The sequence below is a fragment of the Geospiza fortis genome, unplaced genomic scaffold (genome assembly GCF_000277835.1).
Source record: "Geospiza fortis unplaced genomic scaffold, GeoFor_1.0 scaffold425, whole genome shotgun sequence".
NCBI classification, from domain to species: Eukaryota; Metazoa; Chordata; class Aves; order Passeriformes; family Thraupidae; genus Geospiza; species Geospiza fortis.
In genome coordinates, this window is record NW_005054387.1 from 2964577 (window position 1) to 2979671 (window position 15095).

General features: G+C 52.4%; 1 protein-coding gene across 1 annotated transcript in view; it reads right to left on the reverse strand.

The window, feature by feature from the left end:
- Positions 1–1361: 1361 nt before the first annotated feature.
- The window catches only part of SSH2 (slingshot protein phosphatase 2), a 79592-nt gene continuing 65858 nt past the window's right edge, over positions 1362–15095 (reverse strand). The window contains 5 exon segments of the mRNA XM_031060637.1: positions 1362–6920; positions 6922–7379; positions 8611–9454; positions 13536–13736; positions 14328–14474. Of these exon segments, the coding sequence (XP_030916497.1) occupies positions 5525–6920; positions 6922–7379; positions 8611–9454; positions 13536–13736; positions 14328–14474 (3046 nt within the window). The 3' untranslated portion in view covers positions 1362–5524.

A 15095-nucleotide genomic window follows, 5' to 3' on the forward strand; every position in this document is an offset into this window, starting at 1 on the left:
CCGCCCCCGATCCCGCCCTGAAAGCGGGGGGGTCCCAAGGGTGGCCGCAGACCCCGGCCCGGCGCGGGGGAGCCCCTCGGGCTGGGAGATGGGGGGCAGGAGGAGCCCCCGGAGCCTTTCTGAAATGCTGGGAGAAACCCAGGGGCGGGGCATCACCCCGGGGGTCACTTCTGCACAGGGCTGTGACCCTGCCGTGGGTCCCCCCACAGCCCGGGGCCAGCCCAGCCCCACAGGGACCACGGCCATGGGCTGCTCCCGAGGCTCCCAACACTCACGGGGGCATCCCACGGGTCCCCACCTGCCCCAGGAAAAAAGGGTCTGCAAGGCCCCCTCAGCCCCAGCCCAGCAGGATGGTTACAGGCACATCCAGGAATCAGATTTGGGATTCAGTGAAGCCCAGCCCTGCAGGGATGCCCTGGCCCAAGGGGATTAAGGGATTGTAGGGCTCAGGGACCAGAGGGAGGGGAGCGGTGGTTCCTGGAAAGGCAGCAAAGCCCTGGACCCTACAAGGGCACCGTGTGGAGCTGGACGAGCATTGGCTGAGCGGGCAGGAGGGGGCAGCTGGCAAAAAGGCAGGGAAGAGGTGACATCCTTGTTTGCCCGGCCAAAGGGGTGGCAGGGAGGGAGGGAGGGGGCTGCAGAGGCACCCCTTGCTCGCCCTGTCCCACCACAGCCCTGGCTCACTCTGTGTCCTGTGCCCTTAACTCCGAGACACATCCCCAGCAAGTGAAGGCCCTGGGAAGCCTTTCCTCGGCTGGTGCTGGGGGCAGGAGGAAGGGATGGGGCACCCCAGACACTGCCAGACCCACAGTGACAGCCCTGCAGTGACAGCCCTGCAGTGACAGCCCTGCCGCCCTGGCCCCACACCCTGGTGCCCACTCAGTTCTGGCTCCTGCATGGATGGTGAGGCTGAGCCCAGGGAATTTGGCTTCCTCAAGTCCCTTACTCACAGCAAGGCCACAGAGACCCTTGCACTGCCTTTCTTGCCCCAGTGGAGCAAAACCAAAACCAGAGATGGGTTGTCCAGTGTCCAGCTAAAACCTCACATCCCCCTTGGAGCTTAAACCAGAACCCTCCTCACAGCTCCTGTGTCTGCAGCAGTGCAAGGAGGGCACCTGCAGCATCCTGACAGCTTTAAATACACAACCCCTGGAATCCTCCCTGCAACTGCAGCGTGGTCTGGAAGAACCTCTTGCTTGGAAGCACGGCTCCATCACTTGGGACTGGACAGGGCCATCCATGAGAGGGAACAACCCTGCTCTGGCTTTCCAGACCCCCACTGCCACCCCATGTTCTGAGAGCAGCACAGATCACTCCCTCACCCCCAGCCCCGATCCCAAACAGGAAGCCACACACCTTTGTCATCTTCAAAATAAACTTTTATTCATTCGGTAACAAGAACATTGAATCTGCACATCAGTGCACAAGTTCACATTTAAAAACAGCTGAGCACATCGGTCATAAAGTCTTTAGGGGGGAAGGGGACGATCCCAGCCACCAAGGAAGATCCAGGAGGGGCAGACAGAAGTGCTCCCCTCCCTGATTCGCAGCCCCACCGCCAGCTGCTCGGCCCTGGACAATCCCTACAAACCAGCGCACGGACGTCACATCTCCACAAAGGAAAATAAAAGGCACTGGCACCTTCTCTCGTGCCAACAGAGATGTCTGCAGCGTGGGCGGGCTGTTAGCACCTCTGGCAGCACTGCTGGACAGGCACCGAGCCCTGCCCCAGCCTGGGCCCTGCCGTGCCAGGCCAGCACCTGCCTCTGCCCCACCCCAGGAGCTCAGGGCCCCTCCCCTGGGGAGAAGCTGGGGTGTTTGTGTGGTGCCGGGACCAAATTAAGGCAGGAGGCACCGTGCAGGGAGCAGGGCCCTGTGGTGGGTATGGCTTCCTCCTGCCAGAGAGCTGCGAGGCTCCTGGTGCCCCCGGCAGGTGCGGTGCCCCTGTGGCCATGGATTCCCAGCTCGCTCCTCCCAGCAGGTCCCCGGAGCAGCCAGTGGTGGGGTGGGATCCCTTCCACCAGGCCCTGGCTGGCAGAGGGACACTGAGCTAATCCCTGCTCAGTTTAAACATCCGAGTGACCTGGGTGTCACCTCCTGCCACCCGCTGGGACTGTGCCCCCAGGAAAGGGCCGAGAGGGGAGAGATTTGTACAGGTCACAACTTCTCAAGCAGACCGAACACACACACTCACACACACACACACACACACACACACACACACACACAGAGCACCCACACACACCACCGAGTGCAACAGAACGCAGTGTAAAACCAGTTTCACGCACACACAGCCCGTTTGTGCAAGGCTCACACGTTACAGTACGGCCGGGACGGGGCAGCCATGGCTGGGATATTGTACAGGAGTCAATGTAAACAATAAAGCGTCCTCCGAGAGGCTTCGCCAGAGACCAAAGAACAGTTGCTTTGTACAAAAATGCCCTTAAAACAACACATTTCTCCCAAAACCCCTCTACCTGCGAGGCTTGTCAGCTGCTGAGCACCTTGGAGGTGCTGCTGCTCCCTGTGGTGCTCAGCAGGTCACAAGAAGCTCTTGTGGGGTGGCTACAGGAACCAGGAGACATCACCTCCCATGAGCCACCAGCATGGAGAAGGGACAATCGTCCTCAGCAAGAAACCTCTGATGCCAGGGGCTTGGTGGCTTCATTGCCCAGACACTGGAAAAGGACGTCCATACCCCTCCAGTCCATCCCCTTCCTGCCATCCTGCTCAGAGCCTCCAGACCTCCAAGGCCTTCATCACTCTGCAAGAGAACCACCTTTCCTGACTCCCTCTGCCTGCCCACAGCCTTCTCAGAGAAAAACCAGTTGTGCTGAGCCACAGCCAAGGACAAGGGGACAGCAAAGCACCTCCCTGCAGGGGCCTCTGCCCCTCTGCTGCTCTCCCCAGCTGAAGCACCCAGAGAGCAGCTGAGTATTGGAAGGAAGCAGCATTTCTGGTCTGTACTGAGGACCCTTCCCAGAGGGCATTTCTCCTGAGATCAAGCTGGGCAAAGAAACCCAATCCTTTTCCTCCTCCTGCCTTCTCAAGGGAAAAAGGTCTACAAAGGGCTTCCCCCTCCTGAGCAGATCCTTGTTACCAGGACATGCTGCCAGCCAAGCATGCACCCTCCAATGCAAGGCAGGCTGGGGGCAACCAGTCCCTTCCACCCCTGGAGGGGCAGGCAGGCACGTCCTTGGGGTCAGAACAGTGGGCAGTGGGGCCTGATGAAGTTTGTGGGGGAGGCAAGGACTGAAGCTGTCCTTCTGCAGATGACATGAGCCACTTGGCCTTTGCACAGTGCCTGCCCTGCTCCGGAGCCAGCTGGAGCGGGCTAGGAGAAGCCACATGTCTTTCAGTGTCCCAAAGAAGTATCTGGCCTCCTGGGCCAGGGGCTTGGGTGACTGCTAGTGACTGAAATGGCCTGGGAAGACGTGCTGTGTGACCCAGGACAGGGCTGTGCTCCAGCATGGGTAACAGCCCCCTGCCAGAGTTGAGGGAAGGGAGGGACAGTGCTCGTGGCCGCTGGAGCACAGACAGACTCACAGACCTTGCCCAGGCTGCAAGGCAGCACAGGAGGACCCTGGGGGCTGCAGGAGGGCAGCAAGGTGGCATTACCTTAGGGTGAGGACACCCCACACCCCTTCCCCAGGGCAGGGAGATGCTGCTTCCCAATACTGCAGAGTGCTCCAGTGCCATGCGCTCCTCTCCGGCTCAAGGGGAGTTTGTTCCATCTGAGCCTGCAAGGCTCTGCAGCTTTAGGGCTGCTTTCTAGGCATGGGCTTGGCTGCTGCTCCTCCCACACCATGTCCTCCCCATGCTGGGCTGCAGCAGCCCGAGCCACTCTGCATCTCCTCTTTGCTTTGCTCCTCCCCAGAGGGCAGGTCTGGGCCCCAGCCAAGCACAGCTCAGACAGGACCTGCCACGGGACTGTGGACAGGACCCAGAGCTCCCCTTGCCCTTTCCCTCTGCTCCTACAGCACAGAGACAACTTGCTGATGCACACAGCTAGAAATGAGGAGCTTTGATTTAGCCAAACTGCTCAGAAACCACAAAATAATTTGCTGTAATTTGGAGCAGAGCCTTCACACACAGTTTCTCCAGGGAAGCGAGAACCTGCAGAATGGCTCTGAGCAGCCAAAGGCTTTCCATGTCCAACAGGCACCCCTGGAACCCAGCTTCCAGCAGGAAGGAGATGGACAGACAGACACACAGTGCCCCTCCCACAGTGGGACAACGGGGGTTCACACAGGACTGGAGGAGAAGGGACACATTTGGCATCCAGGCTCACTTTTGGAAAGGGAAGACAGCTTATAATGTCAAATCCACTCCCATGTCTGTGCAGATCACAAAGAACAGCACTGAGTTTGAGTCACGTGAGTTTGCTTTCCAGTTTACAGAATGCAGTCTTGCCCTTCTTTTTTTAAAAAAAAAAACATAGAAAAGACAAAAAAATAATATAAATATCATATATACAATTTAGGCAAAAAAAAAAAAAGAAAAAAAGAAAGAAAAAAAAAGAATAAACTTCCAGAAAATATTTCCCTCTGGGTCTAGAATTAGGAGTGACAGCAGAGAGGACAAAGCTATCCATTAAGGGCAGTATGTCATGTAACAAAAACAGCTCAAGTTTTGGGAGCCACCAGAAACACCCGTGAGCTTGGCAGAGGGGAGAGGGAAACTCAGGCAGTACAAGAACAGCTTTGGGGCAGGGGGCAGAGGACAGATGATATGGCCATGAACTTGGAAGGCCCACAGCAGTATTCAAGTAATGGGAGGGTTAAAACCCTAATGAGACGTTTGTTTTAAAAGAACACTGGCTTTGGGGGTAGAGGTGAACCTGGCAGCTCCTGGAGGAGCTCTGCCCCACCTCAGCACAGAGCAGAGAGCTCTGTGTGCCCCATGGCAGATGGGAGAGCTGGTCTTGGTGCTGCCCAGGATTATTAGAGTCCATCCACTGGGAAGATTTACCCCTGTGTGCTCCTTATGGGGGAGCACCAGCTGAATTGAGCCCAGGGTGTTTGTCCTGAAGCAGCTTTGTGAGGGATCTGCCAGCATGGTGGAGTTCCAGTTTGCAGAATAAAAGAACAGCCAAACAAAGGGACCTTGGCACAACCTTCACATTTACAGGGGCTCTCACCCCACCAACTGCCCAGCACCATTTCAAGGCATGGGGAAAATTCAAGTCAGGAGCTAGGATCTGGTTGTAAGCAAAAACTCCACCTTGCCAAAGCAAGCCAACATCAATTTTCTCATGATAAAGGTGTTCTTTTAAAACAAACTATCAACAACAAAAAAAAGAACATTTGAGGTTATCTGAGTTAAACTTAAAAAAACCCAAACAGTCCTGCAGTCAGAGTCACACACAGAAGAACCAACCCACACCTACATGCGCCAGGAACAGTAAAATGACAATATTTATAAAATTAACCAATAAAGTGCATGTTCCTTATATTACACCTGCCCCTTGTGTGAAAGCAACACCACAGGTTCTGGGTAAGAAATCACAGCCAAGGGCCCAGGATCACATCGTGTTGTAGAGGGGATTGGTTGTCCGCTTTTTGTCATTGGTCTTTTTGAGCCTCCTCAGAGGGTGAGTTCTCCCGTGCTGCTGCCGTGGGGCAACAGCCAGAGCTTGAGATGGAGACAAGGAGTCCAGGACCTGCACCTGGAGCAGCGGAGGACCCTCCCTGGAGCTAGTCCACGTCGGATCTGCACTGGAGCACAAACTCTGCTGGCTGGAGCTGCACTCTTTGGCGTACTGAGCCAGCGGCCTCTCCACGGGCATGCTCTGGGCAATGCACTCGGCTGTTCTGAGCTGTTCCACAAAATGCCTTGTGGGCTCTGGGGAGGAGAGGCGATGCTTCCCACACGCGCTCTCCGAGCCCCTCTCCGACCTCCCCCCACAAAAGCCTCGACCCAGGGCAACGCAGGTGAGAAGCACGGGGTTGGCATTGGAAGAGGCCGACTCCCTGTCGTGTAAGTCGTCCTTGGAGAGCTCCAGGCGGTCCAGTTTGGCCAGGGATGCCGAGCGCTTCATGTGGGAGGGTCTGGTGAGCCCTGCGTGCCGGATCCGAGCCTCGATCTCCTTCGCCCGCTGCTTGACCGGCCCGGGGCTGCTGGAGCGCTCCTCCACGCTGAGGCTGCTGGAGCTGTGGGGGAGGCTGTAACACAGGAATGAGATGTCCAGAAGGTCCATGTTCTCAGCATGCTGCCTGCTGAAGTCCTCGCTGCTCAGCTGCCTTGAGATGCCAGCACTGTCCCCACAGAGAGGTTTGGGACCGTCCTTGAAGGGGAGAGTCGCATCTCCCTCGGTGCCACACGGCGTGACCGGCTCATCGTCTGTGCCCGTGCTCTGCTCGGTGACACCTTCCAGGTGAATGACACAGGGGTAAGGAGAGCGCTCGAGGCTGGCCGCAGGTGGACAGGTCACCTGGGCAGAGGGAGAAGCAGCACCGAGGTGAGCAGATCTCCCACTGCCTTCCTTGCTGGGGCTGCCCACGGTGAAGGCAGCCTGCTTGCGTACCGCGTGCTCCGGTGGCGAGGGATCTGCTGGAGCCTTCTCCAAGCGCATCGAGGGGTTCAAGTTTTCATCCAAAGATGGGGTGGCCGGGGCCAGCCCACCCTGCTCACAGCTTGTATGGGGGCGCTGCTCCGCAGGCTTGACTGTGAGGGTGTATTCAATGATTTCAATTCTCTTTGGGAGGAGGGGGGGCAGGGATGGCTCCTCTGTCCCATCAAACGAGACCACTGTCCTGCGCTGCTGTGCTGCTCCCTCCTGCCCCGGGCTGGGCTCTGTGGGCAGGGACTCCTGGGCAGGGGCCCCGAGGGGTGCAGGCAGGGGTCTGCCCACGGGCTGCTCTGCCCCGGCAGGCAGCAGCGGCTCCTCCTGCGCCTTGTCCCCCTCCGGGGGCGGTTGGCTGGTGCTCCTGCTCCTGCCTCAGGCGCTCCTCGAACTCCAGTGTGGCTCGCCGGACGGAGCCGGGGCACCACTTGGGCTCGGGCTTGGTGGAGCCACGAGGCTCCTGCTGCTCCCCGCCAGAGCTGCTTTCCTCCAGGTCTGATCTACCAGAAGACAGCTGCAGAGATGGGGCTTCTTCCTGCTCAGTTGGCAGAGGGTCCTTCTCCTTCTCCTGGTGTCCAGCACAGGCTCCTTCACTCTGTTCCAACTTTTCTGATGCCCAAATCACCTCCACTGGCAGGTCATGCACCGTGTTCCTCTTTGGTGTCTGGCTGAGGTTGGCTGAACCCTCTTTCTGCTGGGCAGGTCCTGCTCCCTGGTTGATTGACTCGATCTCTGTGATAATTTCCTTCACAGAAATGGCATTTTCTGAGTGGGATCTCGTGAGATGACCTGCACCAGGCAGCTCAGGGACCTCCTGCAACACACAAACAGGAGAATTACAAAGTGCATCAGCTGTGCTGACACAGAGCAAACAGCAGCAGGTTAGAGAAAATAATGGTGTGCACATCCCCAAAGGAACAAAAAAGCATGTGGCAGTGATCACTTATGTAGGTTTTTTACTGTCTCTGAGACTGAATTTAACATGCTCCAGGCTGGATTGTCACTTAGACTAAGATCTAAGAACCTTAACTACAACAAACTCCAAAGAAAAGGTAGCTTTTTTGTTTTTCTAAATGAAGAAAAGTCCAACAAATAAAAATAATCCTAATACTGCTAAAAGTACCATTTTGAACTGAAAACATGACAAATTCTGCTCACGTATGGAGCAGAAAGAAGTACAGAAAAAAGAATGACCAAGCATTGAAAAGCTCTGATTTCCCAGAGGAAAATGGCCAGGGGGACTCCCAGTCCCCACAGACACTCTCTGCTAAATCACAGGAGAGAGCATTGGCCTATTATATTTGGAAGAGCCTTACTGCCTCACATGGAGATGGAAAAGATTCAAGCAATGCAGGATGGAATTTAAATAAGAGAAGCTCCCAGAAAATGATGGCCCCGGACATCATCAATCCCTGTGAGAGTCCTGGAGGCTGAAAAGCAATTACGAGAAAAAGGTACCTAAATTTAGAGGTTACTAAATTTTGTCAAGACCATCTCTCTACCCAGGAGAAGTGAGCCATGACGTGCCCAGTGCCATCACTCCAGACCTGGACAGGTTAATTTCTTCCTCCAGTAGTGGAAGCTCTACACCTGCCTTGATTTACTACCCCAATGCTGGTGCTTCCCAACCAGGGAAAAGGGCCAGTTTTGCCCCATTCTTTGGTGGATTTCTCAAGTCAGATAAATATCTGTGCAGATTTGGGATGTTGGCTGGGCTCAGGGTCTGGCTATATTAGTGGGTCAAGTCCCACCTTTCTGCTCTCCTGATGAAAAACTCAAAAATAAGTTTCTCATGAGAACAGCACAGCAGGTCAGGTCAAGGTCGGCTCATGGCCTTGCCAATGCCAGCAAACTGATGTTTAAGGAAAAAGTGCAGAAAAGGGAAAGTATCTAAAAGGGAAGGAAGGGAGAAGCATCTAGCAATCCTTCCCCAGACACTGTGTCCAGGGCTGGAAAATCCCATCCACAGCCACCCCAGAGCAGAAAACAACCCATGGATAGGGTTGAGCAGCAGTTCCTAAAAAACCTGAGCAAGTTATTTTAACCTTTTGTTGCTCTTCATCTGTGGAAGAGTCATCAGATGGCTGAGGAGAGTTTCCAGGGCTGTTCCTTCGAGCATCTGCACCCCCATCTGCAGCAGGTGGCACTTCCAGCACGGGCACCCTGGAGACCCCATTCCTCCCAGTCCCTTGCTCCTCTGGCCTGGAATGGGAGCAGGTTCGGGACCGGCTCTCCTGGGAGAGCTCCACGAATTTCTCCAAAGCGCTGAAGAAATCAATCCTGTCTGTGCTGAGGTCTGTCACTTCGGGCTGAGGGTTCTGTTGGAGACCTAGGGAATTCTGGTTTGGGGATTGGGGGAAGTCTTTTAAGCATGAAGTGAATTCTTCCATGGGAACCAAGTGCACGTTCATATCAGGCTTAAGGGCATCTTTTTCCAGATCATCCACTGTCAGATCAGGAAACTCCGTTATTTCCAAGGGGTGCTGGAGCTGCATTAAGGCCTCAGAAGCACGGCAGTTGTCAGGGGGGACAGAGTCTACACAGCACCCTGCTGTACAGCCATTGATATTGTTCAGGTTCAGCTTGTCCTCCATCTGCTCAGTGTGGAAGTCTCTGCAAGTAAACTCTAAGTGGATCCTTCTCTCCTTCACACACACGTCCTCAATCATGTTTGTGTCCTCTGGGAGCTGCTGCTCCCTCTCCAGCTCAGCTGAGTAGATGGGAGACATGGGCTGCTGGTTGTCATTGGTCTTGGCCTCTGAGATCTGGTCAGCTGAGGTGGTGATCTCCTTTTTGTTCAGCTCCAGCCCAGCCTTGCAGATGGGCTCGTGGTGATCTGAGAGGTCGCTGTCTGAGTGTGAGCGCCAGAGTTTGTTGTGCCGCTGTTTGCTGCAGGGAAGGAGAGCAAAAAAAACAGTGAGTAACTTCTACATACCACAGGCAGATCCACCTGGTTGTAAGAGGACACAACCTACAACAGAAACTGTGCCAAATGCTGGAATCACTGACCACAGCTGTGGCTTCACCTGAACAGTTCAGGGCCAGACCTGCTGCTGGAGAAGTTGACCCAGTAAGGAGCCACTTTCCAGGAGCTAAATTCCATGGCACCATTCTGCTCCACACAGCCCTCCCTGTTTCTCAGTAGTGCTGGATCCATCCACTCAAATGCAATGTTTAATTGACTGCAGAATTTGGTCCTCCTTTCTCAGCCAGCACTTCTCCATTTGCTAGCAGGTGAGTGGTGACCAGAAGAGAGAGAACCTCTTGTGCTGGACACAAGCAGGTGGTGGACACTGAATAAAGTCCAGTTTCCATAAAGTCCAATTTCCCTCATGGTTCCTTCTCTGAATAGCTTCAGTTATCAATAACTGGCTCTTGTAACCAAGGGAAAGGGTGGGATGAGTAGAGGTGGGTGTGTGCAAAAACACACAAGACATCCTCAACAGTAAACACACAGCCCAAATTACCACCCACCTTCCACAGGAAGGAAGCTCAGAACTCCTCCAGCTCCTGGAAAGCCCCTTTAGGAAAGTCTGAACCATCAAAAGGCCAAATAACTGCCAGGGGCATTGCATCACCTTCCTCAACTCCACCTGCCAAAAACCCCAACCCATGCACCTGGGCTTACAGAGAGCACTGCAGGCAACTTCTTGCCATGAAATGCCAGAGCTAGCCCAGGCTGCCAGGGTTTGTGAGTGGCCACGGCCACAGGGATGTGTTTCCACCCATTGCCCCTAGGAGGAACACAGAAACCACAGAAACCTCCTTGGAGCTGCAGATCTTGCAAAAACCCTCCAGTCCCTTGCAAAGCAGGAGCAGGCGCTCCCAGACACATCCAGTGGCCACGGTAAGTTAATTAACAGATGGTACTGAGCTAATTACCATGTGCCAGTTCAGTTGTGGGTGCCCAACAGCTAAGGAAAATAACCCATTGCAGATTTGGCTTTCCAACCCTGTAATCAGTGACAACCTTCCTGTGTGACACAGGGCAGAATCAGGTCCTGACACAGGAGAGAAGGGTCAAGATCAGAGGCCAAGGGCACCGGCCTGGGGTGCACATGCTCCATCTCCAGTGGGTTTTGGAGCAGTTTGACACTGGCAGCAGAAACAGGCTTGTCCCTGAGGCAGGTTCTTGCTTGGGCTCTGTATGGAATGTCATCTGACATCTCTGCTCATACAGCCTGAGGAGCTGCTGGTGTTTTCTGAGGGTACTTCAGTGCTGAGATCCAGCTCTCTGCTGCACATTTGATTTTGAAAGTCAAAATTACCCTCCAGTGTGAACAACTGGCACAGATCTGAGGAGTAAACCAGATGTCAAGCACCACTGGCAGAGGTGTGCTGTGCTGTCTTCCAATCTGACAGTTCCCCAGTCTGACAACCTGCATGAGGTGCAGGTCAGAGAACAGGAGCCCACTTCCCTTCCCAGAGCTCACAGCCACCTCTTGACCTTCCTGGAAAACATTCCCAGTGCTTGTACCCACACCAGCTTTGGACCAGGAGCCCCCCACACCTCCCACCAGCTCTCCAGGCTTGGGTATAAAACTGCTGTTGATTCACAAGCTGCACCAGGCACAGGAGATCCCAAACACTGGTTTCCTGTAACTTATCTATAACTAATAACAGAAACAGGCCTGGCTCAGCCTTGCAGTGTTTATCAACAGAGGGAGGGGACAGTTTAACTAACCCCAGGAAGTATGACAGTCCCAAAGAGCAAAACACACTTGTTGTTGTGACTAAAAGCAAGCAGGGGGTTTTCATTTTACAGCTGGAAAACATATCCCAGTTGCTATAAGCCCAGCACAAAACCGTAACTGGATAGTGTGAGCACATGGCTGCCCTCACATACCTTCCCCCTGAAACTGGAGCAGTCACATGAGTGTCAATCTGTTGGGTTTTTTTGGATTTTGTTTTTTTTACCTGTCCTGGAATACTGCAGCAATAAACAATGCAGCCAGAGGGCAAAGCTAAATAACACAAAGAAAGAGGGAAAAAAAGCAGCTTTGAGATAAAGAGGGACAGTCTCTGCAGCATGGGCCACTCCTTGCTTCAGTGAAGCTTCATTTACTGCAGGTTTTTTCATCCTACACAGATGTAACACACTGTTCTTGCATTTTTAAAGCCTCACCAGCAATCCCGTTTGTGCCATTGTACAGGGACTTGCAGAGCAGGGTTATGCTTCAGTGGAAGGGAGGCCACATGCTATTAATGGTGGAAAGATATACCTCCAAAAAATAAATTACTAAAAGACAAGGAAAAATAATCCTTAACCAAAATGTTTGTTCAGGGTGGCTTTGCAGGCATGTCACCAGCTACCAGACTGGCAGATTAGCCAAACCAACTGCTGGGCTCAGAGCTGGAAGATGTGAGACACCAGAGCTTCTCACAGGTGTTCACCAACCTGTTGGTGCATTCCTCATACCTAAAAAACTTCTTTTTCTCCATCCAATCCACACCAATGAGATCTAATTCCCCAGTCTGCCCAATGCACATTACACTGGTCAGGTCACCTCTGGCCCAGAGTTAAGCACTGACCTTTACCAACTGGTGCCAGCAGCATGTTTGGTGTCACATGAGGCACCCAAGGCAGGTGTGGTGTCTGTCTCAAGGGGTTTCAGTCCAGCAGGACACTATTTTTTAAAATTGTCTATTCCATGTGATCTGTCCCGAGACTTGCTACTGCTTGGCTGCTTTTTAGAAAGAAAGGGGGTCAGTATGGCAGGCAGGGTTTGGGGAGCAGGGGAGAGGAAGGATGGGAAGAGCTGGTGGATGAAGATCCTGTGGGTGCACCTGGTCAGGGAATAAGTTGGGAGGAGCCCTGAGGTTGTTTACTTGTGCAGAGATGGAAAGAGGAAGCACACTCCAGTGATAGGGGAGCTCAGACCAAGGGTTTGGTGTAAAAATTGGGAATCCAGGCCTGGCCCAGCAACAAACACAGGCAGGCTGCTGGGAACAGGCGGATAGCAAAGGAAGAAGAAAAAGTTATTACAGTGAAAGGGAATGGAGGTCTTTGCAAGTGGATAGAATAGACATGAAGGGACAGAGGTAAGAAGTATGCCCTAAAGACAGCACATGAGTGACAGAGCTGCGGTAAATGACAGCGTATAAAACAATAGCTGGACTTGTCCTTAAAGCTATTTTCCAACCTAAATGATTTTACAAAAAGCAGGCATCTCCCAATTGCACCAAAAAAGCTTTGAAATTTACTATTTACTTAGGTCCAAACCTGCAAAGATCACCTCCTGTGGCAGGAGACTCAGATTGGGTAACTCTGTTTGCTGCAGATCTGCTTCCAGGCAAAGCACACCAGGATCCCAAACTAAATACCATAACCTGGCAAAACAGAGTATCACTGCCTCTTTCCTGCTGATCACGTGAAGACATTGCTTAACACAGCCTAGAAACATGCAATATTTATGTCTTTTTGCTAGTCAGGTGATTGGCTTGGGATTACAACACACTTGCCCATACCCAGGCCCAGCTCCAGACCAGCCTCAGGACTCCAGGCAGGAATAAACACCACTGTTGCAATGCACAGAACATCCTGTCCCCTCCCCTCACACCAACACTTAGCAAAGGGATCTAAATAAAACCAGACCAGCTGCTGAGGAGGGGCATGTTCAACAGGGAACTGTGAGGAGACAAAGCGAGGTCCCTGCCAAGTGATGTTACAAGCAACAGGGACATCATTTGTCTCTGCTGGAGCCTGCATAGCTCTGAATGCTGCACTCAGATAACACTTCATGGGATGCTACTTTCCAAAAACCAAACATCCTAGAAGTCAAACAGCTTCCTGACAGCTCCTGGTTACACCCATTTTCCCAGGCTTGCTAACCCTGAAAACAGAGCGCTACCTTTCCTACGAACCCGAGCTTGCACAATACAGCAATCCAACCTCTGACTGAAAGAATGGAGTCAACCATTGAAGTGTTACACCTCAACATGGATAATGAGGATCAATCCTTGCACCCACCTGGCCAGCAGGATCCCCTGGTACTCCTCCAGCTGCCGCATGAAGCTGGGGTTGGGCTTGGTGACCGTGCGCCGCTCCTTCACGTAGTCGTAAGCCCTGTCCAGGTTCCAGCCATACTCCTTCATGGCATAGGCAATCACCGTGGAGGCTGAGCGGCTCACTCCCATCTTGCAGTGCACCAGGCACTTAGAACCATTTTTCCTAAAGTGGGAGAAAGAACAAAGGAGGATCACTAAACAGAAAACATCTGACAAGCTGAAGAAAACAGCAACTTCTTTACCAGAGAATTATCGAACATATTTTCAACACTGTGGCCACAGCTGGAGTCTGGGATGTGATCTGATAATCCAATTTACAAACTGGAGCAAGACACACAAAGAAACTGAAGAACAAGGTCTTATTAATATTCCTAAGAGATTTTGTTACAACAGCTCTTCTGAAGCTGTTATTGGAAAGTGGAAAAACACAGAAATACAGGAAAACTTCTGAAGACTAGTGTGGCACCCTTGAGCTCAGCCCAAATGGTCCACTGGCATCAAGCCATATTCCAAGTGAAAAGAGAACCTGTACCACAAACATGGTGTCACAATTTAGAAACCCATCCCAGAGACATACTAAGCAGCTCAGAGCAGCCTCTAGCATAGAGATGCTCTTCTACTGAAAACCACAAAATGAAAATGCTGTGATGGTAGGTAGGCAAGGAGGAAAATCAGTTAAGAAAATAAGCAGGAAAACAAAATGCTTAGTATATATCTTCTAAATGGGGGTGTTGTGTTTTCTGAAAAGACTTACTTTGCCTTGGAGATGAATTTGTAGGTATCATTCCAGTAAGCCAGAAGATCAGTAGCTTCTTCATCATAAACCCTGATATTGTGGTATTCAAAGAGCCCAGGGAAGAAATTATCTATTTCTCGAGTCACATTCAAAATGTACCGTACCCTGCATGAGAGACACAGCCAGTTCAAAGAGATGTCCCACTGCTGCACTGCAGCCTTGCCTCGCTTTGCCAAGGGCATTTGGAAGTGCACTCTTGAACAGAATTCCTGGGAAACCAGGAATTAATGCAAGGAAGCAGCAGTTAACACAGACAATAGGTTTTGCTGGGCACTTTAGAGCCTGATAACAGAGATCCATGGATAGAAACTTCCTCTGCACAATGTCAGCTCACACTGCCCACCACCTCTGTTCTACATGTCAGCAACACTTGTGCCACAGGAGCTCCTGCAATTAGTGTTTGCACACCTTCTCCAAGCCCTTTGTGAATCTCTCCTCCTGCTGCACCAAAACCACAGGAAGATGGAAGACTAAGCCTCCCAGTAACACCAGAGCTAAACAAACACATAAAACAACTACAGAGAGATGTAACAGACAATGAGCCACTGGGGAGGATTTATTTCTTATCCCTAAATTTTCTGGAAAGGAAACTGCTAGAGAAAGCATGTGGTATTTATGTACACAGCACTCAGTATTTTTAGCCCTGAGGGTTACTCGTAAGATGCTTATGAAATGCACTCATGCTGGGATATCAGGCAGAATAAGAGAACTGCAAGAGGGTGACAT